At 35.6% G+C, this 27119-nt stretch overlaps 1 protein-coding gene across 5 annotated transcripts in view; it reads left to right on the top strand.

Annotated features, from left to right (window-relative positions):
- The window catches only part of LOC121426521 (histone-lysine N-methyltransferase 2D-like), a 35609-nt gene extending 29899 nt beyond the window's left edge, over window positions 1–5710 (top strand). The window contains exons 11-13 of one of the 5 annotated variants that reach the window (XM_041622860.1): window positions 1193–1246; window positions 3268–3444; window positions 4051–5710. In XM_041622860.1, the coding sequence (XP_041478794.1) occupies window positions 1193–1246; window positions 3268–3444; window positions 4051–5580 (1761 nt within the window). In that variant the 3' untranslated portion in view covers window positions 5581–5710. Of the gene's footprint in view, window positions 1–1192; window positions 1247–3267 lie in introns of all 5 variants that reach the window. The other 4 variants (XM_041622859.1, XM_041622857.1, XM_041622858.1 and 1 more) reach the window with 4 other exon arrangements.
- Window positions 5711–27119: the final 21409 nt, after the last annotated feature.

The raw sequence follows: 27119 nt of genomic DNA, 5'->3' as shown, positions 1-27119 counted from the left end.
TGTTTTCTGTGTAAAAAATTGAAATGCCCATGAGCTTACACATAGCTCCTGACAGTCCCGAATTTCAACTGGCCTCCCTGCTTACATTGCAAAATCATTATCCGAAACATTAACATTTACTCCAATCATTCAATGCTATCATTTCATTCTGTGGGCCTTATTTATTTACTACTTTATGTAATCAAAATCATTAGATCATTGTATTATCTCATACCATTTTAAATTCAAATTTTCAAGTCAAATTTGATGTTTGTTATTATTTCCATCAATTCAATCATTTTGACATCTTTTCACATAGATTCCAAATCAGTGGGTCACATAATTCTAATATCATACTTGATTACTATTTATTCATCCTAAAAATTTGATGTTCGTTTTTATTTCCATCAATTCAATCATTTTGACATTTTTTCATATAGATTCCAATCAGTGGGTCACATATTATATACCTTATCATATCATACTGTACTTGATTACTATTTATTCATCCTAAAAATTTCATTAAATGTGAATTTTTACTGTTTTTCAATTTATGCCTCCCCATTTTTATTGGAATTTGTTATTTACTTGTTTGATTTATGACCATTTGATCACTTTATAATCAATATGTCGCATTCTTTTTCAAATTTCATCAAAAATAGGGTTTTTACTTCTATATTTCAACCAATAACTTTCTTGTATAATCATATTTAATGTATACTGTTTTTGTATTCACATCTTTATCATACTTTTACAATTATTATCCACCATTGCAATTCAAATTCTGTTAGATCTGATAATATTTTTGTCAAAATTTCAGCCATTATCTCCCAAGTTTGTTGACGTTTTCATTATTACTTTCTTTTGTGTATTTGTTTTCTCTTTTGGTCTTAATTGTTATCCACTATTTATAATTCAAAATAAGTCAGATGTGATTTTTTGTGGTCAAGATTTCAACCATTATCACCCGAATTTATTGATATTACTTTCTTCGTGCTTTGTCTTACCTGCATTTGATCTGTCTTCTACTCTTTGACATGTGACCAAGTTCACAATTGTCTGGATTTCTCATCATGATTTATCACATGACTTGTCATGTGATGGGTCACATGACTGTATGTCCCATTATTCCATGTGCTTTGTTATGATTTTTGTTTTTCGTCAGTGCTGTGTTTCGCATGTGTCTTCATTGAATGTTGTCGTTATTATTTAGGAACGCTACAGCACCCGATCCTCTTCCCTCCCGTCAGGCAGAATATTGGATGAGGTTTGTCTATGTTTCTAACTTTGTTGGGCAATATTGAATAATAATCTACAGTTCTGGTAATGACAGGGCCTAAATTAGTCCAAGACAGCCAAACAGTGGCAATGGATGCCCTTTTCACTGGCTTTGATGCCATTTTCAGTGACTTTTTATCTATTTTTTTTTTGTCTTTAAATCCCCCCCCAAAAAAAAAATAATGATCGAAAAAAATAAATAAATAATGAAATAAAAAAAACAAGAATTGAAGGAATATATAAATGTATATGTATCCCATAGAAAATTCACATTACATAAAAAAATATCAAAATTTAAGTTTTGTGCCATATGTTTGATAAACCATATGATCAATAGTTCCTCAGCATGTGCGCTGTACAGTAATCTTAGTAATTACGGCTGCCAAGCTACAGCTGGGGTAATAATATCCAAGTCCTTTGGAAGCGCATAGAGACATTATTCATAATGTGATATGCGCTATACAAGACCTGTATATTATTATTATTATTAGTTCAACGAAGCCTACCTGTAAAGTCGTGTACCAGAACTGTAGATCACTTGTAGGATCTTACCATGCTTTCAAAAATGCAATTACAAGATTTGATAATAATAAAGATTATTGCCCCCTTTATCTTATTCTGGCTTGCCTACAGGCTTTCTCCACTCCCTGGGGAGCATTTTCGCAAATCAAAAGCAGGAATTCCTCTATTATGGCTCATTATGCGTTTTCTAATGATATAAACATATAGAATGATCACTCTTTAAGGTTCAGAGTACCGGGGTAACTATAGTTAATTATATTTAGCATTTGGAATGGCCAAATGGGTTGAAATAATGCTAGCTAATCGTATGATTATATGACTTGATTATGATTCTGCAGTGAATTCACTTAAATACCTATGAGAAGAATGATATAGTCATACATATTCATATAGATTTAGAAATTTGGATGCTGATTTGTTCGTTTAATTGTGATAATGTTATATTCCAAATTTGGATTATAGGGCAAGAGTAATGTGATGGCCTCAAGCCAGCACCTTGTATTATTCTTTTGAGAGCATGGTAAAAGGTGAACTTTAAAATTGTCTTTATGCTATCTGGTTAACGGTTCATAAAGGTCTTACAACTGTTGTTACTTTACGATTGTTGCAACTACCATGGTAACAGGGCTCAGCAGCCAATCAAAATCAAGGTTTCCATGGTAGTTGCAATAATGGCAAAGATACCATAATTGTGAACTTTTGTGAAATGGGCCTTTTGTTTGTGGCATGCAGTAAAGTCTCTTGATGCATGACTGTTTTTTTTCTAACAACGTCAGCTTTTGGTTACCGGTATGAAGTTTTTCTTGTCACAGAGGACTTATTATCATGTCAACGATTGCCGATTACGTTTGACAAGACAAATCTTTTAGCTCAATAAATAAATGAATATGGCTCCCAGAATGGACTAGCCTGTACATGTATGTCTATGAGACACTTTAGGAGACTATGAAAGCAATGGCCTTATTTCAGTAAAGATGATGCCACGATGCCAATTTGTTGAAATCCCCCATCTTTATCACGCTATAAACAGCAGAAACAAATTCTTAAAAATATTGTCATCTTTATCATTCAGCTGGAAATTGTTGCCTCCTTTTCAAAAGAGGCTCTTTAATTTGAGGAAACATGAATGAATAAGTTCAAGAAGAAATTTTTTGGTACATAGCTTGTGAGTAGATGAATAAAGTGATTTCCCTTCATCAAGTAAATATGAATATAGAGATATTGAATTGAATTATTTACACATCTTCATGAAAAACATATGCAAAAAAAATGTTGTTGGAAAAGAAAAAAAAACATTTGTGATGATTGGAATGTCTCTTAGGAAAATCCCCAAATTATGTTTAATAAAATCAAACTATTTAGATATATTATTATTCATGTAGTATTTTGCTTTCTGAATCTTTATGTTGACATTTTTGGCCAATTCACACAAAATACTGTACTTTATTTATCAGAATAAACAATAAAGTCAATTGCATTCTATTTCAGGAACCTGCTCTTGATAACCGGCCCCAACTCGGCAACCAAACGAAAGCCAATTCTGGCAACACGTTTGACGACCTGGATGTCCAGAAGGCCTTAAACGACCTGGAGAGCGAGATCTGTGCTAGCCAACCGTCTAACAATCCCACCCCACAACCTCCTCCTCCTACAACACAGCAGCAGGCAAGTAGTTCTAGTTCACCTGCATCCAAAACTATCACTGACAATAGCAATAACAGTAACGCCCTAACCCGGGTACAGGTGGTCGCGTTGCATAACAACGCAATCTCGGTGACGGTGGCCGATTCGGCGGGCGCACGCACCTCCACAGCGTCCGACGAGCCCATCTGGCAGTGCCAGGCCCCCATGAGGTCGAGCATGCGGAGGAGCTCGGACACCCAGATTGGTTGCAGGGGAACGCAGGGGATCATCGTGTCTGGGAGGCAACGGGGCGGAAGCTTGGCCAGTGCATGCGTCAAGCGGGTCAAGTTTAAAGAAGAGCTTGAGGAGAAGATACCGGACAATAGTCCGGGTTTCGAATCAGAGCATGACTATAGTTCCCCGCCACCGTCCCCTCCCTCGCACCCCCCTCCTCTGCTTACTACTAACCCCTCATCAGCTAAACCCATTCCTAACCATTCTGCATGTTCATCATCTCACCTGGATTGCTTATCACCTCAGCAGCACGCTACTGCACGCTCCCCCAGTCCTCCCCCACCTTCTTTCTTTACCCAATGCATGGCACAAACACCCTCAACCAGTGACTCCCATACCTCCTATTCACAGCAGCTAGGAGCTCAAACTCAATCCAGTGACTACCACCACCCCTACACCCACACCGCCACCTCTACCAGGGCCCAGCAGGATGATATCGTCTATGGAAGGCCCATGACCTATGCCGGGGGACCGGAAAACTACCACACACAGCCGCAGGGTAACCAGCAGGAGATCGTCGCCAAGCAGCAGAAGCTGATGGAGCTGCAGCAACAGCAGCAAGAGCTGCAACAGGAGCTGCAGCATCAGAAACTGCAGCTGCAGAAGCAGATTCAGCAGCAGCAGCAAGAGCAGCTCAAGCAGCAGCTGCAACATCAGCAGCAGCTGCAGCAGCAGAGGCAGGAGCAGGAGCGAAGGCAGCAGGAGATGCAGAGGCAGGCTTCTGAACGAGCCTACCAACAACAGCAGCAGCAACAGGTTCAGAGACATATGTCGATGGAGAGATCACCACCGCAGCAACCGATGCAGAGGCATGTGTCCTTTGATACAAGTACATGTAGGTCACCGCCATCACCGCAACCACAAATTCAGAGGCATGTTTCTTTTGAACGGCCTCAGCAACAACACCAGCAGCAGCAACAGGAGCCACAGATTCAGAGACAGACATCAGTTGATCGGGCACAACAGGGACAGAACTTGAGGCAAGCCAATCCTGTCTTTCTAAATGAACTCAGTAATGCGCTTAAACCCAGACAACCTGTTCCATTGCCTGGCAACAGACACACGATGGCTACCACCCAACCTTCACAGCAACCCCAACAGCCTAAGTCTCCACCCCGATCTCCAGCCCACCACAGCCAACACTATCAACCCCAATCCAACTCCTCTCCTTCCTCTTCGTCCCCTCGCCATCATTACCAGTCCCAGCAGTCCCACCCTCCTAGCAGCCACCAACCTGTCGGTCAGAGTTACTCCCAACCCTCGCCACAACCGCACTCCCAACTTCAGCAGTCTTTCTCTCAACCACTCTCTCCCCAGCAACACTCCCCACAGCATCAGTCTTACCACCAGCAGTCCCCCTCCCATGCCCATGTCAACATCCGAGACAAGCCCCCTCCATCGCCCAAACCCACCGTGGCGAACAAGGTGCCTCCCCCAATGTCTCCGAAGCCCATGTCGCCAAGACCCTCTGTCGCCCAGAAGCCAGTTGTCCCTCGCCCGATAGTCTCCCCCAAACCTGGTGCCCAAGTGGACAGGCCTTTCCCTATGTCGCCCAAGCCCTCTCCGAAGCCTTCGCCGAAACCCATGCCCAAACCATCCCACGTAAACAATGTGCTCCCTCAAGGTAATGCCTACCCTCCCAATTCATACGGTATGCCCATGAGCCCGAGCAACTCCTCCATGAGCTCAACGTCCACCCCCTCCCCGTCCCCCTCTTCCAGTTTTAGATCGCCCCCGTTCCCCAGCAACAACAATACCCCACCCCAGAAGGCCTCAAGACCCCCTCCACCTCCAAAGAGAAGTGACACCACGAGGTTAAGCACTGTGGGATCACCAACTAAAGCCAAGAAGATACCCCCTACCCCACCCACGAGGACCACTTGATACTTTCATCCTAAAACTCCCCCCTCCCAACCCCCTCCCCCCATTTCCTGCACCCTGACCATTCCTTGTAACCAAATCTTCCTGTCTTGTTTTCATATTGCTACAGTGTAATGTTGTTCAGTGATCCATTGTCATTTTTACATCTTTTCCCCCCTCCCTTCACCCCACACAACCCACTGAAACCTAGTCTCTGCACCCTTTAAACAAGAACCTTCCAGCTTTCATGACCGTATACCTCAGAATTCCATGAAGCCCAGCCGTTTGATGTGATCCTGCCTGTTTATTGTGCTCTTATAATCATCACAATACAAAGATGTTTTTCATTTAAAAGGAGAAAAAAAATCATTTGTGCAAGAGTGATCTATATATTGCAGCACTCAAAAGAACTCAGTATTCAACTCACCCCATCTGAAACTTTGGCAACAAAACAAACTGAAGCTTACACTCGCAGCAAGATGTTACATCATTTGCACGGCTATTAAAGAGTGTGGATTTGGCAGAAAAAGAATATGACATTTATCACAAATTTATCATTTATGTATTTTGTTTTGTACTCATTGATTAGATCTAGAACTAATAGTGTTATTTTTAAAAGATATATTATTAATATATGATGATGCACCCATTGCAATGTATAGTAATCTACTCAATACACTGTACTCACATGTACTTGCCATTTCTGTTCACAAATGTGCAATTTTAACAAGGTATACAGGTTTTAGTGATTCAGTAAAAAAAAATATTGAATTTTGTTGAAATCAAAAGTTTAATGAAATGTAAAGAGAATGTTATTGCAACTTGGCAAATGGATGCCTGATTTTTTTTTAGCAACAGATGTGAGACCAAATCAGGCTGATTTCTTGTTGTGGAAATTAGGACTATTTCTATTTATTTGTGTTGTGAATAAAAATTTGTTATCATTATATTATTTTTGTAGAATATGAAACCTCAAGTTTTGTTGACCTTGGGTTATATTTTAGTCAAAAATATTTTTAGATCCTGTTTTGCTATTTTTCAAATGTTAAATTATTTTAAGAGGACTTGAATTTCATTGGAATGAATATTGATATGTGCTTTCTCAAGTTCCCTTTTTGAACCATTCATCAGAAATATATGGGTCAGTTGAAAAAAAAAAACTTTGATTTAAAAATTCAGATTTTACTTTATATCATATTTCATTAAAAAAAACTACTACGAATTCAATACAAATTTATGCACTTTAAAAAGTTTTTTTTTGCTAAAAGCAAGTGAAATTTCATTCCTCTATATTCTATTGAGATCCAAATATTGTCCTCCGTTTTAAAATACATATATTTTTCTGTTATTTACAAAATAAACTAATTAAGTTGCTGAAATATTGCACATTGTGTACTTGCAACAGAGAAAGGGTTTTATTTAGTATATGAAAACTTTTTTTTCTGTACGACATGCAATTTTTAGGGGGCTTTGCATAATGGCATTCTGCAAATGATGAGAGGGGAACCTTTCACCAATCAGTTTGAGGGATTTTGATGTTTGAATTCCCATGGAAACCGATAGTTGGGCGTCAACATAGTTGATACAGAAACTGGGCAATTTCTGCATTAAATTAAGCATCTTATCATTTGCAAAATTCAATTATTTTTTAGTGTAAAATTGCTTCAAGTTCTTGCTTAATATCGTGCAGGGATTGGTGAGGAATGCTTCAAATTGATACAAAGGGTGAAATAGATACATGTATTGACGTCAAACAATAAAATGATAAATGAAATGATGATATACTGAAAAGATAAAAAAGATAATAAAAGGCAATACAAGAAATATTTTGCTTCATGCTCTTATTAATCCAATGCTTCAAAGTTCAAGGTTTTTAGGAAAAATTGGGATTTAATGAAATTAATTGAGTTTATAATGGTACTGCATTCATTTATTGCACTTCATGTAATCAGTTGGTATTGCCATCTTTGATTGTTGGCAAAGGATTATTATATTGAACAGATTATTATTGACATCCAGTTTTACCATGGAAATTCCCGTGATCTCATTGATTTATCTGAAATTATCTTTTTCTTATTGTCTAGCTGATACCTCTGTCACCTTTTCTGGAGAAATTTATTTTTCTTATCGTTATTTTATCATCATCATCTTTGTCACAATCATCATTGTTGACTTCATCGTCATCATCATCCTTGTCATCATTGTCATTGCTATCACTGTCTTCATCATCATCACCATCATCATCGTCATCATCTTCACCATCATCATCATCATCATCATCATCATCATCTTCACCATCAACATCGTCATCATCTTCACCATCATCATCATTTTCATCATCATCACTGTTATCATCATCATCACCATCGTCATCATCATCCTCATCATTTTTTGTCATTATCACTTTTGTTATCTCCATCACCACCACCACCACCACCTTCATCATCACCATCATCATCACCATCATCATCACCATCATCACCATCATCATCTTTTTTCTCATCTTCATCATCATAATTACCGTTGTCTTATAGTACTTAGGTACGACATGTAGTTTGTCCTCACTTCTGAGTTCTAACTATCAAAAATTCTTTGATATATTTTTTCCGAGTGTAGTTGGAGACGGCTTACACTATACTGCTTCTAATAGGTGCTATATCGTAGTTTGTAATTAGGTTTGGAACCGTGGTGGGCCCAAGAATTACTTTGGTTGGTCTTTGAAAGGCTTATATGTTGATTACAAAGTAAGAAATAATAATAAAAACAATAGCAACAACAATAACAATAGCAGCAGCAATAATGATAATATGCATTTGATATAGGGCTATCTATCTAGAATTAACCTCTTTCTAGGTGCACTTTTGTTATAACCAGGCGCGTATCCAGCATCAGATCGTACAAAACATTTCATGGGCCAAATTGTCTGGAGACAATAGTGACTATCATGATTGTACATGGGCCCATTCATTTCTTTGTCATAGTTGAAGCTGGACACGCTAGTGATAACTCTGGATGCCAATGCATTCATCTACCTGGGTTGAGTGCGGTACAATGCAGGGAAATTTCTTGCCGATGACAAATCACACTTTAGATTCCATTTGAGTGTGGTGTATATGGCATCAATACAATATTGGTGAGATTACACTAGTGGGATATAGTCTCCAATGTTCTGATTACATGTTGCGCATCATTTGCACGTTGGAGTCCAAGCGTGACTTAAGTCAAACTTAAGTTTTTGTGAAGCACATATCATTGATGGGGAATACAATGTTCAAACCTTTTTTCCCCATTTAATTCAAAAGAAAGTGAAGAGATTTGTATACCCTTTGTTTATAATTCCTCTTTGGAGTTCATATTTTTAGGTTACACTTATGGTATTTGGAGAAATTGATTTCATTTTTTTTCCTGATTTCATTATGTCATTGAACTGAAATTAAAGAAAATTGCTGCTTTCTTTTTGAATAAATAAAGTAATGGACTTAATGCTACCTTTAAAACCCCCACCACATGTATATTTCATACACAGATTTGTCTCTCTATATTTACTTGCATAATTATTGAATGCAACCCCCTTTTTTGTTCCCTAGTCCCACGCATCCAATCGCATGTTTGTTTTCCCTCAAGACAGCAACTAAATTTAAAGATTATATATACCTGTGTCTGTGTGATGAAAATATACCCCTTAAAAACCAACCAAAGTAATTTTTTGTACCACCATGTTAAAGTTTCCAAGAATGATATTTTCTATATGTGTACATTGTACATACTGCTTGTATATACTATGTATTTTCTATAAGAACATATCCCTATTTTAGATGTACATGTATACTGTTAACAATGTAAATTTAATGTTTGTTTGTGTGTAAAACCTATGATGCATAAGATCCTAGTCAAAATTTCCATTTTTTGCATTGAATCTTTGATCCATGGAGAAAATGGTTTATGATACTTTCTTTGAAATTCAAGAAGATATTTTATGGGAAGATTGGTATATTTGGACCATTTTCTTTTGTTTTACAGAAAGAGTAAGTTAAATTCATGCAGTTTCGCAGCATCCAGTCACTGGTTTGCAAGGGTGATTGTTTTTGAAGAATGAAGAAATTTGAAAGTAGAATTACTATATTTTTATCTTGAGAAACATTTTATCTTTTATTGATTTGGATAGTGACCCACTATCTGCTTTCTTGCTAAGAAATTTTGTATATTTTATTCTATTTTGGAATTGGATTTAATTCATATAGCATTGGCAATGATACTTAAAACTCCTATTTGCTTTTGAATTTTCAATGTCGATTTTGGAATAGTTTTTTTCTTTAAACCTTAATAGTGTAATAATTTCACCTTGTAAAAATTCACTTCATGTTTTCATTCTGGAAGTAGATAGAAGTTGTTATGTGATGGTATGGGATATGAGAGTTTATCCCTACAGGAGAAAGAGTTTGTGGGACTGTAGAGTAATTCTAATCTGATTTTTATGCAAGAGTTATTTTTGGTATATTAATATATATTACTTTGAGTTTTAAACAACTTTTATATTAAACTATAGTCTGTAAGATAATGTATATAGTTGTTGATGAAATATATATTCTCCAAAAATATTATAGAAAGAATTAATTTGCGATATGTTAACATTACAAACGAACTCAGAATCGGAAGAGAAGCTGCAATATACCTTTTTAATCTCTTATCTGAGGAGTCATTATATTAATCATGAATATGATATTCCAATAACTATTGATTTTACTAACTGTGCACATCGAGGGCGTGCTTCCCGGCAAGCTCCGATATATTTCTTATCAGATCGCTCTTCTTTCAATGTTGAAAATAAATATGTATCTCATCATGCAATTTATGTAACTTTTTATCTTTAAACCACCACTCTTATAAATGCAATGTACCTATATTAAAATTAAGATATAGGGGAATGGCAATGCAATTATTCGCTTTTATGACAATTCATTTGAAGACAGTTTTAAAATCAATCCAAAGAATTTGGAACAGAGTTGAAAGTGTACTCATACCACGTGATCGATATGGATGATTTCGCGGAATGTAGTCACTACTCGTCTATTTTCTTCATAATTTGTTACCAGTAATATGAGATCTTCTGAATTGGTATGCTATTCCTGTATGATACAATGAAAATATATGCCACCAGCCAAGATAAGATGAAAAAAACACTCTTGCATTCTTAAACTTTTGTTTTTATTTCTTGCCTTGGGTTTTATTCTTGTTTTTTCACCCATTTTATACCTGTTTTCCCACCTCTCATGTCATCCATCCTTCATTCACGATTTGTGTGTGTTCCCATGTAATCATTTTTATGTTGGTTATTTTATAACAGGTTTCACTGTCATGTTTGTCCTTGTTACATGTTCGTTGATATTTTGTTTGATAGCAATGATGTGGTGATGTTCTCAATTTCAGCACAGGAATGAAGTCATGAAGTATTCCTCTCAAATTTTTTTCAATTTGAACTTAATATTAGCATTTTTAAATTGGTAGGAACTTGAAATGTCAAAATACAGTTGGCATTTTTTTTCATCCTCACACACTTTTTGTGTGCATTTCAATGCACTCACTGTTGGATGACTAATACTTGTTCTTTATGAAATCAGTTGTAATGTGCTGGATTTGGGTAACATTCTCACAAATTTGCTGGTTTTGTTACAATTTATGTGTGTTGTTTGCGATGTTTTGAATTCTTCGGTTTACCTAAGTTACAATCTCGTCAAGAGGCAATATCAGATGATGAATAAGCCAGGGGGGGGGGGTTATGTAGTCATTTCCAAATACATTGTCCATCATCGATAAATGTCTATCAGCAACATGCTGCATCTGTGCAATTTGAATACCCAACCTGGCAAACAAACTTGCAGGCTATATTCTATTGTTGGAGCATTCATTTTCTGTAATAGCCAACTAAAAAGCATTATGACCCATCTGCAGAAAAGTGACTTGTTTTCTGTGTCATATAAGGCCTTTTGCACGAAACTTGGATTGATCTCAACTTTGGGAAAATCAAATGCAACTCTGATTTTTCAGCCAATCAGAAGAATGCATTGAGAATGTGCAATGGATTGCTTGAGTTGCGATCAAACGCAGGATTGTGCAACAGGCCCCTGCAGCTAAATTCATCCTATAACGTTTCTCCTTTCCATACTTGAAAATCTGCTTTATGTAATCAGTAGTTCAGTACCCACTGTCCTTATACAATTTTAGCTGTTTTTAAAATGTACAATTTACATTTCATAATTTATGTTTATTTCCATGTTTTCATAAATCAGAGTTATCGGAATTTGGTGATATCATATTCTTTTACACACTACAAACATGGATGTGTACCTGTTTAGACACAACAAAATATATTAATACATCACATTGCCTTCATTTAGGTAGCATATCTGTAAGTGCACAGTAGATATGATTTCACAAGTATACACAAAAAGTACTGTTTTCCATAGATTAATTGCACAAAGCAGATTCCCTTCTTCCTACTGTTCCTTCAATGATAAACGTTCATTCCACCGAGTGCGAATGGTTTGTGGTGTGTGTGACAAGTGAGAGTGTGAACGTATCAATGATTGATATGAACTGATATACAATTAGTAAACAAAACATTAATCACTCTTTGTCTTTGTACAGTTACCTAATATGCTTTTGGTATTACGGTATCTAATTTTCTTTTAAATGAATTCTAACAACTGATTGAATATTTTATGGCAGTTATGTATCTACATTCTCTTTTGTTTTCTTGCTCATTTAGAGACTGAATTTGTTATTTCCCCCCTTTTTTAAACAAAAATATGAGATTTGATATGGTTGTTGAAAGAAGAGTCATTGATATTGGAAAATAATCGCTCACTCTGAAATGAGAAAAGAAAGATGATATATTTTTTTGAAGAGATAAATGTGAGATATTGACAAACTGTCGCAAAATGAACCTGAAGTGCAACTGAATGAGTGATGTTTTATTTACTGAATGTTTTGTCAAATTTATTTTTTATCTAAAAGATTGTTCTCATAACATTTCACTCCCTCTCATTACACCATTTAAATTGGTTCAATTTGACAAAATTCTATAGATAATTCTTTTACTTCTGCATGTAAGTAGGAAAACCAGCAAATTACAAGATATAAACATAGAATTGAATGGCACTTCGAGAAGAGTTTCAATATCAGCCGTATTTTAGCTAGGTATCTTTTTTGTGCATTTTTTTGCTCTCTCTGTCTTTGTCTTTCTGTCTTTCACTGTGTCTGTGTGTGTGTCTCTCTCTCCTTCCGCCAATATCATTTGTCTTTTCCTGCCTTTGTCTCTTTGTCTCTCTTCTCTGTCTTTCTCCTTGCGTATGCCGATCTCTTTCTGTCCCCCTTCCCTTTGTCAATCTTTTTGTCTCTATGTCTCTCTCTATTTATGTCTCTCTGTATGTATGTGTCTGTATGTCTCTCTCTCTCTCTATCTCTTCTCTTTCATCTTTCATTCTCCCTTCCTCCATTTCTTTCTATATTTTTTCTATCTTTGATCCTCAATTTCGATCTCCAAATGATGGACTTCACCCACCTAAAGCAGCAAGAAACCTAGATTATTAACCAACTCGATTATAGTAAGCATAAAAAATATTATTCAAATGATTTTCAATGGCAGATGTTCATTTGTTCATGCACCGCTGCACATGAGTAATGTGTTAATATTGCACTGTACGGTATCGCAACTTGACTTGTGTCATTTGTATTTTTTTTTCCACTATTTCTTGTCTTCTCACACTTTGCGGTCACTCAGTATCTGTCCTTGCTTGCTAGAATTAATCAGTATACTACAGTATATCTATGAGTCTTTAACAGCAAAATAATATATTCAATCTTGATATTCAAATATATTTTCCAAATTAACCACTCAAACACTTATTTCTATTTTAAATATATCAACTCAAATGAGCATTCCTAAATGTTGACAACTTTTGTTTGGAATTATTCATAGAAAGATATATGCTCCCTTTGGAAAAAGAAAGGCAAGCTGTAAAAAGGAAAGAAAAAAATCTTAACAACTCGATTCTACAGACAGAGAAAATTGCAAAAACCAAATCACCTGGTCCATAATCATGCTGATACTTCAAAACAAATTCTAGTTCGTCTTGCTTCGATACTGGTATGTTATCCAACTATCACCAAAAAAAAAATGAAATAACTCATAACTGGATGGAAATTTTGATACCTTGCCGCCTGTTTTGTATTCTGCACGTGTCTGCTACCTTGTATTGCACTCCGCCCTCTATACCTTCGCATTCCCGCCACATTCCTTGCATGCTTTCATCGTTTGTGCCATGTAAGTTTCCCCTTTTTTCAGTTTATTCTTTTCTCAGTCTTTTGTTCAATGCATTTTGAATGTTGGCATGTGGTATTATAAAATTGTATTGATTTTTCATTGTTCTGTGTATGTTGTATTGATTTATCATTTCTATTTACAGAGTTTACGTTGTGGGTGATTCAAATACAATCTTGATCATTCCATGTTTTTTATTTCTATTTTATTCATAAGAGTGAACTTAAATACAAAAGATGCTGTGTTTCAATACTCCTGTTAGAAACAACTAATTTCATAATTTCTAGCACAGTAAAGCATTAATGAAGTTTTAATCAAGTAGGTAACTCTAATGAATAAAGCAGCTCGGCAAAATATTATGTTTATTTAATGGGGTTTGTTGAAGAAATGGTATATCCAGTTGAGACTTAGATGTATATAAAGCGATATTTTATATACATGGAAATTACCAATCTTTGGGATTAATTAGTTCTTATTAGTTCGAATTTGATTCTTCAGTGTCCACATTGAACAGATTCCCATATGTTTTGAACAATACTCCCCCTCCCACGAGACTTCCCCCTATCCACTAATCTTGTGATTTGATTGTCAATTTTAACATGATTTTATAGATTTAACATCTCCCAAATTTAGAACTTCTGCAACTCCCTTATTATTGGACTATTTTTTTCTTCAAAGACTCGTTATTTTTCTCTGGTTTTCTGTTGCCAGAGTGACAAAGCTTCGACAAATGGCTGGGTTGCCCCTTTTAAGTACTTAATGTAAAAGTGTATTCATATTAAAAAAATCAAGTAAATGCATTATTTTTATTCTAGATATGTTACTGATTTTCAAATACATGTAGCTCTTGTTTGGGTTCATCCATTGTTTTTGCTAAAAAATAATTCTTAAAAACTATGATATGTCAAATGAAAGTCAACTTGAAGGATTTTAATAGTGTAACATTTTCCTTTGATACAGTTCCAATGATTCTTATGCATATATGTTTTTTTGTTTCAAAGTTTTATCTTAACCTGTACATACATCTTTATGTATGTGTATCTGCGCTTTTTGAGAGTTTATTTGCTGCAATAAAATTGCATGGTTATTTGATATTACGTTCTTATGTATCCATGTATTTTTTTACCCAGAATACATTGTTGGAGTGAGGTTGCATCATTTCCTGTTCGTTCAACCCCCCCAAACTGCATTGTCTATGTCTATTCTTGGTTCCAAACTCTCTTACTTATCCAAACTCTTCTTTTTAAGTTTTTCCTTATTTCAAGCAAATTCAATTTAAGTTACCCAGAGACAAGATTTTTCACCGAAAAACTTGCATTTGGAAAGGAAATATAAACCATTACAAAAAGCCATGAATTTGTTTGATAAAATGATGTGGAATTACCACAAATGCAGAATACGTTCGGGCTGCATGTATTACTGCAGTAAAATATTGGTCATATATTTTCATCACTTTTTCCAAACTTGACATTATTTAGTCAATCTAAACGACACTGCATACATATTAGCACGATAATGCTTTGTTTTAATCTATTCAAGTGGATGATAATTATGCAGTTATGATGCCATGTAAAATGGATGATTATTGACGATTTAGGAATTCATTTTGATGTAACCTCACTCCATAATTTGATGTTGATTTTGAATAGTTGAAGAGTTATCAGTGGAATTGCAATGCAAATGAACAAGTCTATTCTCTCCAAATCATGCTATTAACAGGATTCTCAAAAAGTGAATAAATAAGGACTGATATGATGATTGTTTTTTAAAGGAGTTTGGGTCATTTTGGTAACCTTATCAAATCAACTAGTACCCCTTGTATTAGGGCCCTGTATTATAAGCCTTAGTGATGCAATCAATTGTAGAAATTAGCCATATGAGCAATTCAGGTCCAGGAAGGTCTACCCTAAGTAAATAAAACAGAAATAAATTTACACATATCAATGATTGATGGATAAAAATTGTATTATTAGAGAACTGTTGCATAACTAGAGTGTTGGGCATCGCTGTGTTAATACCCGTCCCTGTGGCCAAAGAATGTTTGGAATTTGCCACTAAGTTCAGAACAATGTGTTATTTGTCCAGAAATAGATAGACAAATTGCCCCCAGACCCCCTCCCCCCATCTTTCCGACAGTGTTTCATGAAGGTGTTTGCTAGTTCCGCAACTCTTCACCTTAGACTTTGCAATTCTGCTGATATATTAGAGCTTTGTATGTTCAAGGAATGGCTATAGTTATGTGAATTGCATTCATGTAATGTATGATAATGCTTTACAAATGTTTAGTATGGAAATGTATAGTTTTTCATATGAATGTCATGTTTTACAGTAGTATCTAACAAATATGAAAAGTATATTCAATAATTTTGCCTAATTTGAAAGAATTTTGAAGCCTCGATTTTCAGAAAATTACACAAACCTAGAATTAGATTATTTTCAGGATATTATTGCACTGATGCTTTGGAGCATTTTTAGACAAATAAGACCCTTTACTTATTCCAAATAATAGCATGATTATGTGTAGTGATTGTATTACAAGCAGGTATTCTAGAAGTTTGTTTATATTCCCATCTGAAAGATAGTTATATTTCCATCTGAAAGATATGCTTACAGTTGCATTTTTCTGCTTTTTAGAGCTAAATGTTTCCAAAGACATAATTATTTTTATGTTTACTGATACATATTTAGACATATGATTTTGTATCTGTACTAATCATTTGTTTTTCTTTTCCCTCCTTCTTACCCCCTACTTAATCCCTCCCAACTGAATCTCAACCTCCTAAATCGCACCCCTTTTAAAAAATGCAGGAATCCTCTTCTGACTCGGAGGCGAGTGATGGAGAGGCAGCGTACTCATCAGCAATATGATCCCTGGTCGATGATGTCAAGATCGACATCGTTGTCCCCATCTTTCCCGACATCGTCATCCACATCATCCTTGCGGTCCATGTCATCACCTCCACCATCACGTTTCCCCCCATCGCCGACTTCGATGATGTCTCATCATGCGACGGCATCGTCATTGACGTCTTCTCATCGATCCTTGCATCAGCCAGTGTCGCCGTCATCACCGTCGTCATTGCCGTCCACTCCTGTGTGGGAGCCATGGCAGTATCGCTCTTTAGATAGGTAGCAGGAAGTTTGAGAAAAGGAAGTACTTCTGAACAAACCCATTTTCACCAGCAGCTCCACTTATCCCTTTCAAAGGGTCATTCACACATGGTGCGGTATTTACCTCAGAAGCGTACTTATTATCAGCATACATGAAGCATGCTCTATATTGCACAACAATTAGGAGTTGGCGAAAAAAGCACTCATAATATTGGTATATAGTTTGGTAACAAAATTAGCAATCGGAAATGATATGTGATGTTATGTGTGATATTAATTGACTAATGAGGTTTTGAGTTATTTATTGCATCATGTGTGAATGTACCTCAAAGGGAGGCTGAAATCTTCTTGACTTTCTCCCCATCTGAAATACAATATTTATATTATTAGCTTACCATATACCTCCCATTTATGGAAGACTTCAATATTCGAGGTTGTATGTTACTCATTTATTACAATTACCACCAAAGCTCACATTAATAATATCCATGTATTTTCGATTAGGATGGTAATTTCTTCAGTTGTCAACCTGGGTTTTGGAGTGACGTGTATACCGACACTAGAATTTGACATCCCCACCCCCCCCCCACACACACACAATTGTTTAGTTTGTCATAATTATTGTTGGAACTCAAATTTAAAAGCAAACATTACAAGAGTACAATGTAAGTACACTATTAATGATACTAGATAATATTTTCTACAAGATAAAAAGCGCTTTTAGCACTTTTAACACTATTATACATGTAGTGTCTCCTTGATAAGAAACTTTTGCAGAACCGGTACCTCCTTTCACAAATGGAATATGAAGAGAAAGAAAAAAAATTCTGAAATGTGATACCATTTCTTTCTAGTGTAATATTTTACATTGTTTCTGAGTATTGTAAATGAGCTAGTTGAATACTCAATACAAGTGTATATTTGCAATCACTACGAAGATGCCGATTTTCGACGAAGGGCTGTTTTGTCATTGAAGTGCTTTTGACAAAATATTGTCTGTGTCATTGAAAGCGTCTGCTTAGTCAAAAATTTCCTACTGGCAATGCAATGTAAAGAGTTGATGTTGTTGATAGGTAATACCCAGTTTGCACTGTGATGGTCTCTTTATGACTTCAAAAACATTGAGTGAAATGCGATGTATGAAGAAATGGTTTTGTTTGGATGACGTGAATTTAGATTAGAGAAATGGTATCCCCTTTTCCCTAGAGTTTGAGCAGTTGCAGTGAGGATCGTAAAGATATATTCTGAACTTGGGTTTCTTTTTTGATGCTGGTCTAAAATTAAGGTTTAACTATGGAAAGCCAGTTGAGACACAGATGTCCACTGGTACAAGTTTACTCTATTAATCAATTCAACACTCAAATCATTCAGAACTGCCTGGGAATAAGAATACAAATATTTGGCTTCACCATTCACGCATGAAAGCGTGGCTATAGCGAGCTCACGCTAAGCAAATGCATTGAAAATACAAGTCAAAGCACAATGAAGTCTTTGTCAAGGGCTGTTGACTCAAAACAGTAGTTTCGTGCGACATTTCAGAGCTGACATAATATATGTTGTTTGTCCAGAGTCACCGATGAAACCCTTGTTGCAATTCACCGACCCTTGACAAAGACTAAATGGTCATGGAGGGTGATTGACAATAGATAATCTATGTTCCAGAAAGCGTCTACATAGCTGTTGTGAAAACTCCCCATAATGATCTTTCTCCAGGCCTGGGGGCCATTTCATAAAGCTGTTCATAAGTTAAGAGCGACTTTAAGAACGACTAGTGATCCTTTCTTACACTTTTAACCATCGCCAATGAACATACCAATTACCACAAGAAAGGATTTGAACAGTCGACCCTCTGATTACAACACATCTATCAGAACCACTAAACCAGGTGTAAGAAAGGTTCACAAGTCGTTCTTAACTTATGAACAGCTTTATGAAATGGCCCCCAGGTCTGGAGAAAGATCATTATGGGGAGTTTTCACAATAGCTACGTAGACGCTTTCTGGAACATAGATTATCTATTGTCAATCACCCTCCATGACCATGAAGTCTTTGTCAAGGGTCTTACTTACGAACAGTTTTATGAAACACCCACCGGACAATTTAACTTTGTTTTGATTGGTTAAGAGGCACAAGTATCTAAATGTTACTACGGTAATTGTCTGAGAATGGCAACAAGTCGGTGCTGATAAGTTTCATGAAAATCTTGAAGTATGTAGTCTAATTCCAGCTCCTATTATTATGGTAACCATCCGATAATGACAATTTGTTGGTGTTGACAACTTTCATGAAATGGTCCTTATTTAAAGGAAAATTTTGAATATCTTTAACTCCAGCTCCTAATACAAATTTATGCAATTTAGATGTTAAAAGTGCACTTGTTAAAGATTCTGAAGTTAAACACCTTCATGAAAGATATGGTATAGCATGCATTTATGGATGAATTGACTTTAAAGTTTGTGTAAATTTCAGTAATATATACTTACTCCATTAAATCATGATGCAATAATAAATTATGTATTTAGTGATTAGTCCTATTAATCAATAGCACAAGAATTATCATGTATGTACATTAGTGTGTAAATGATTTGAGTGGGGAGATCTTTAATTTAACCTGTATATATCTTGGTCTCATTAGCGATTGGCAGTAGTGATGTTACCATTGGAAAGAATGAAAGAAATACTTAAATTTCATGGAGTTTGACAAATTTACATCCCCAATGGATCTGGCACTGCACAGCAGCTGCCGGGCCCACACTCAATTGTGCACAGCGAATTTTTTCTATTTCGAACAATAAAATATGGATGGATGGTGCAAGCATGGACCATGATTCAAGTCACCGATCAGAAACTTCATCTCAAATTGTAAAAGATAAGAAGGAACATTATGGATTCCTTTAAAAAACACACATAGATTAGCATACCATCGACTCAAATATTAGGGAGTTTCAGATTCCCCCCCCCAACCCGGTAGATTAAACTTTCATCTGGTATATATATGTGCCAATATCATATTTGCGTTTTTGTTGTTTTGCATCATTAAAATGTATAATATTTTTTTATATTTTATTTTGTCAAAGGGTGCTACTGATACTGATAAGTTTCTGAATAACAGCAGGGATGCATAAGTAAACAAAAAAAATCTTGCCATCAACAAAAATGTAGTGCCATAATGATGATTTGGTGTGAATCAAATTCGATTTTGGCTGCTTCTTCAAATTAAAGACATTCATGCAATGGTTATAAGCAACTCTGTAAATTCCTTATAAGAAAAAAAGGGATTATAATTTTGTAGTTAAGGCTTTACTATTCTTTTTTAACATGGCAGTGTATGTTTCGTTTTTTAAAATAATTATGACCTTATATCAGTGCACATTCATTATATTCTTGACTCTTATAGTGTCGATCGTGTTACCTAATTCATTTCTCCATTTCTGTTTTTCTTTTTGAATTTGTCTGTTCAGATATACCTGTACATGTATAGAAAACAGGTTCAGTTTATCGTATCATCTTGAGAAAAAAGTGAAAGCAACATTCATTTCCAGATGGATTAGTAATTTAAGTAGACTTCAAATGATATAAAGCATTGAGTAATTATTAAATAGAAAACAATAATAGAGATACATGTATGGCAGCTATAGTGTTATCTCAAAACTTGGTTCGTTGTTCCGTCTTGTATCTTGATATTTCTACGCAATCTTTGGTAATATATTGCAGAATATTGTTTCTCCCTCTTAATCAGTCTGACCTAAGTTTAGATTTTCGGGATACTAGTAGAATGGATATGTTCGCAGCAAACTCCTATAGTGTATCAAAGGATCTTGTTAATAATTTTTGTTTCATTTTGTGTGGGTAGGTTTGAACATGATTATAAACTATTCATATTTATCAGTAGTAATTATCTATCTAATACTACTCATGCAGTTGTCTCTAATAACAGTACTTCTGGTAGACATATTAATAGATCTATATTATCATTATTGTGTATCATAAATTGATGTTAACCTCTTGAAATGATTTTGAACACTGATTATTATTTCATTCTTGTAGAATTTGTGCTCTCCAAGACCCTCCAAACGTTTTTGTATTAATTTCGTGTGATATATTCAGTTATATTCTATTCCTTAATTTTATGATATGACATTTTGTGGTTCACCATTATCATTGTACACCATGACTTTACATACATATGATATAAACGTACTGTATACATTATCCTACCCTAACTATTATCACTCTATAGAAATAAATATAATTCTATGCAATAAATGTAATTTATAGATGATAGGCACAATATCTATGCAATAAACGTTAGATATTGGTAGTGTATACACGTACCTTCATTTAATAGGCCCCGAAAATAGAAAATATGACTAACATTGTGAATTGATATGAATTTATTTGATATTTCCTTGTATGTATATGTGTATACATATATGAGTGTAGTTGTCTGGGCAATTCCATAAAATTTAAATATCTAACCCCCTATAGATAAATTTGACTTCAGAGCTCTGTAACTTACGGCGGCCGGGGGGGGGCTCCAAAGAAGAATAAAAGCACATTCAGTGGGTTATACAATGAGCCAGGTGCGTTGCTATGTCGGTGCATGAATTGTCTTTTGTAAGGAATTCTTGAAGCCCCCCCCCCATTAGTAATAACTATAACAAAACAGCACCTGGACCGAATGGGTCTGTAGAGCACTCAGATGCCCATCTGTTATTATTCACAGTAGATTGATCAGTATTTTTATATACCGGTAGTGGTAATTACAGTGTATAGAATTGTCTTCTTCTGTTTAGGAAGATTCCACTTGAAATGTTACTTATTTATTTCAATATATAGATCGGAGATGACATCATTTGAGTGAACTGGTATGTCCCATATACGCACAGGGTCCTTGCATGCAAATTTTAACAGTTTTAATAGTAAGTCTGTTTTATACTGCTATTAACAAATATGTATTGTGATTTAGCCGTGTTTTATTAATAGGCCTATGTACAGTTATGGTAACTTACCATTATTGTTACTACCATGGAAACCTTGATTGTGATTGGCTACTGAGCCCTCTTGTCATGGTAATTCATTTAATGGCAAAATTTTCATACTTAAACCAGTTACACGTCAGGTTGATTTAGTCCTTTAGGTATTGATGTGTGGAACTTGGATGTTTTGTTACAATCTTGAGCATGGTACCCAATTAGTACACCAAAGAATTGAAAGCAAAGAAAGTTTATATTTAGGTGCGTTGATTTTGTGTGGAATGTTTTATATTGATCATGAATGATAATCGATGGATCATTTTCATCAAATGTTATTGAAAATTCAAAGAAGGTGGGCCTGTGGTTATGTGAGTTTTAGAGAATGATAGTAGAGAGTTTCCGCTTTTACTCCGGAGCCGCTCTCTACAACGCACCAATTCCTTTGAAAATGCAAGTCAAATCACAATGGAGAGCTGCTTTCGTCGAAAGTTGGTGGACCAGGCCAGGACAGCAGCGTAGTGTCTTGACTCTGGACATATTCGCAATTGTTCGTCCGGTGCAAATCTACGGATGATCTACTGTCCCGGTCCACCAATTTTCGCCAAAAGCCTCTCAGCTCTCCATTGTGACTTGACTTGCATTTTCTAAGGAATTGGTGCGTTGTAGAGACCGGCTCCATAGTAAAAGCCGAAACTCTTTGTTGACATTAGAGAACTGGGCACATTTCACAAAACTGTCATGAATGTAACTTTGTGGGCACTCATGAATAGAATGTGTGTTATCGGGGGAATTACACAATGGTAAGGGGGCAGCTCACAACCAAAAGGTGTAAAATATTAGCCCTTTTTAGTTGTAGACGTGCCCCATGTTTTTTTTTGCTGGTGTTACTTGTACATGTTTCCTCCGTTACCTTAAGACAGTTCTGTGAAATTAGCCCCTCCTTTCATTAGATGTGTGTGAATATGATGTATGTATGGATACAAGTAAATGAAAAACGTGATTTTTTTTCTTTATTCCTGATTGTTCTAAAACTTGTAACAGAAATTTTTCAAATATGTGCAAATATCAAAACAATAACTGATTTACTATGAGAGTGAGTAAATGTGTGTTGGACGTACATATATACATGTATATGTGCATGCAAAGTGAGACATTTGAAAATACCCTTTATTGTATAGACCAGCCATTCTCAATTACTTTTTTTGGAGCGCCACATTTCTTGTTGAGAATCTGTAATGCTCCACTATCCATTACGTAAACCAGCAATGTATCAGCGTAGTGGGTCCAGGGCCCCCTGGTGGGTGTCGAGGGGGCAGAGCCCCCAGAAGTTTTGGAATATGAAGCCTTTTAAATTGCCCAGAGGGGCTCTAATTAATATCAACAGAAGAATGCAAATGTCAACAAACTACACAATATTAATATTAAAAGAAAAATGACCAGTGACTTTTTCACATCATATACCAATGATACCACTAGTTCAGACTGTTCAGCACCAGATATATTGGCTAAAGCAAGTGGCGTAATGAGTAAAAAAAAAATGAGGGGGCTAGATATGGCAGCTGAAGCAAAAATATTGAACTTTTCAATACAAAATTCTGTATTTTGACATATTTATGAAAATAATACAATGTTCAACTCTTTCCCTTTCCTTTTTTTTTCTTGGCCGTGAAACACTTGGGGGTCCCCAATCCCCAGCCCAATGGGTGATTTCAAGTTCGGTGTTGGCCTTGGTGTTGGTGTTAGTGTTGAAATTTCGGTTGCTTCCCCTAGCTCCAAAACTTATTTAGAGCTTGTAAAACCGATCCAGATCACATTATTGACATCTCAACAACTAGTGAGTGACTTTTCGGGACCATCCTCATTTTATGTTTGGTGTTATAATCGTGTAAAAATTGACCCAACACCAACACCAAAAGGTCAACACTGAACTTGAAATCACCCAGTCTGTACGCCAGTGGCTGAAGAAAATTAGGCGTTGCACCGCACTAACGCCCCAAATTGCCCCTCTACAACTCACGTGCGGTATCATTCATTCAGTTCGTGTTAAGCAAGAGTGCATGCAGGCAATACATCTGAGCATACATGTATTTCACTTTTACAACATTGGATTTTAATCGGCCCCGGAAACAAAGTTTCTGCTTGCTATGTCCCAAATTCATATTCTTTTATGATCAGGATGTTCTTTGAATATCATATTATTTGATGTTTAACTCTTAACCAAAACGTATACTCAGGAAATGCAAATTTTCTCACCGTTGAAGTAGAAATCCTAAAAACGGGGTTTTCAAATCACTTGTGTGGCACATAAACTTTGTACATAGAATAAATAAAAAGGAGAACACCATTGATCCTCCATAATAAGGGGTTATCGCGGTGCTTACTTGGACAAAATTTGAAGAAATCAATTAACAATTGAGTGTCAAAAAAAGAGTTTTTGTTTTCTCTTTGCATTAAAATGATCACCAAATCCTTATTTCCAGGTTACTGGTAGAAACATTTTTTCTCCCCAATTTTTCCTTATTTTTTTTTATACCGGCTCCCAAGCGCCACTCCGCAAGGCTCGGTGCGCCACAAGTGGCGCGCGCGCCACCATTTGAGAATCCCTGGTATAGACCCACTGTTTCTATATAGAAAATAAAAAGATTCACACTGGAGGTGATTCACAATGCACCTTAAAAATATTCAAGTGAGAAAAAGGATTAGCTTTTAAAATTTAACAATCTGGTTTTCGGAAGAAGAAAACTTGCGCAAGAAGCATTGAACAAAATGACAGCAGTTGGTCTTTAGAAATCTACAATGATAAGTGTTATTATGGTGTAGTCGTCCTTTAAATTATTGAGTAAAGCAAATCCAATCGCTTTATTGCCACTTTTTGTCTATACTCCATTTTTTCATCTTTGTATAAAAATTCAAAAACCTGTGATCATTACTGGCATTACACCAAACTTATATTTTGTTATTTTCAAGTAAAATAATATCAAAAGCATGTTTTTGTGTTCCAAGTACTATATGTTATGAACATGTGAAAGATGCACTGTATAAGGGGTGTTGCAAGAAATTATTTGCTACAATTGCAAATTACTGGCGGTCAATTGTAAATTTCTGATTCAAATTCATAACTGATGTATTGTAACTACCGTGACATGCAACTGATTTTTAATGCTTTTTGCAAGAAGCAGACCTTGGCCCAGTCTTACAAAGAGTTTTGCATTTTATCTAATCGATCGCAACTATGGAAAGCCAGCAATGTCAACATCTATTATCCATGATTATTCAAAATATTTTCTATGATGTATAATCATACATTCATTGTTTTGTTGAAAATTCAGTGTGCTTCTCTTTGTTTACAGAGGACATTTTGCAAATTTCCTGTGGAAGAAATGACATTGATGGATTTCCATATAGTTGAGTTGATCGAATCATTCGTAACTCTTTGTAAGACGGGACCCAGCAATCAAGTGCAAATTGCAATTAATTACGGACTTATGGTTGATTTTTGAACCAAAATTGACCTACAATAGATAGCAAGTTTCTTGCAATGCCCCATAAGATGTATCATTACTAGCTACTGTACATGTAATATGCTCCAGTGTCTAGATTTGTTTTGTAAATATTATACACTCTATTATGCTGTCTCGACCCCTGATTATTTGTTTTATTTAATTGTAATAAAGATCAAAGTATGACTAATCAATCTATGTCTCTCTTCTCTGTGTGTGATTTGAAGTCTAACAGTGTTTGACTTGATATCGTAAAAAGGAAATGCTTATCAGAGCTGCCAACCTGAACAAGAACATTTCAGTATTTTCAAGGCTGAAAATCAGTATTTTGGTGAGGAAATTAGCATTTTCACAAGAATACCATAGGACAACACATAAACTGAAACTTTAGAAATCAGTATTTTGCATGAAACCATCAGTATTCTTCTCTATTTTCAGTACTAAATGCGGAAAATCAGTACTACTTGGCAGCTCTGGCTTATGCATCATAAGGAGAAAAAGTAGAGTACTAGCAGATGATACCAAATACACCGACTTTGTGAAGCTACTTAAAGATAAATTCCAGTTTTCGTAATGATCTCAAAATGACTTTTGACAGAATCGAATATAATGACCACCCAAGTGTGTTTGTATGAATAAAAAATATGTGCCAAAGGATTCTGGATAAGTAAAATAAGCGCGGATTCGTTCACTTCCGTCGGGTCTTTATTCCAGCAATATAATATACACTGTCCCACGTGTGCCTATCTGTGTTGGTGATCTTCAGTGTTGACATTTTTCAGCGTAGATTTCAAGACTACACAAAGTTCAGTTTATGTAACTGTACCAGATCTAGATCCTCGATATTCTGACAATTAAGCCTGGTTTTACAGACTTTCTCATGAAATCAGTGTTTACTGCAACTACTGGAATTTCTCTTTAAGCTACTTAAAACTGCACAATATAGCCAGTTATGTCATTGTAATCGAATCAGAGGCATGCGTGTGACTTACATATCAAGTATGTTTGCTTCTTTTTTTTTTACTCTGAAAAGGACAGTTTTGGTTCCTATAAACATTTAAACCTTATTTAGTCATGTTCCAAATTTCAACTATCTGATGAGAAAGGGGTTGGAGAGAGTGAGAGAGAGATATAGATAGACTGGCAGACTTGCAGAGATAAATAGGATAGAACGAAAGAAAGAGGTGGATAATATTAAAAAGGAGGGAGAGAGAGAGAGCAAGTGGTAGGTACATACATCACATTAAATAAATCATTCATATTTGCTAAATATACTATTCATATTGTGTTTATTATATATTTCAAAAGACTATATACATGATGAAATAAAATACACATTTTAACATAATGTGTTATTTTATTTTATTGATAATAAAATATAATACACATACAATGCCTTTGCGCAAAGTACACAGGAAAATATGGCTATTTACAAGCAAATAAACAATATGTACACAATTATTGATATTTCCAACCAGGCAAACAAAATGTTTTTAAATTTGGGTGCTACTTTTCACTTACTGCCTAAATCCACCACATTAAGATTGGCTTTATCATGGCAATGAATGGATATTTTGAGCATATCGGGGGCTAAATCGCCCCCAGTAACTGTTTATTTTTCCTGTTTCCAACCATTTCCATGAGAGTTTGAATCAA

Source organism: Lytechinus variegatus, chromosome 13, assembly GCF_018143015.1.
Source record: "Lytechinus variegatus isolate NC3 chromosome 13, Lvar_3.0, whole genome shotgun sequence".
Classification (NCBI taxonomy): Eukaryota; Metazoa; Echinodermata; class Echinoidea; order Temnopleuroida; family Toxopneustidae; genus Lytechinus; species Lytechinus variegatus.
Note: the sequence above shows the minus strand (reverse complement) of the source record. Positions and strands in the feature narration are given on the sequence as shown.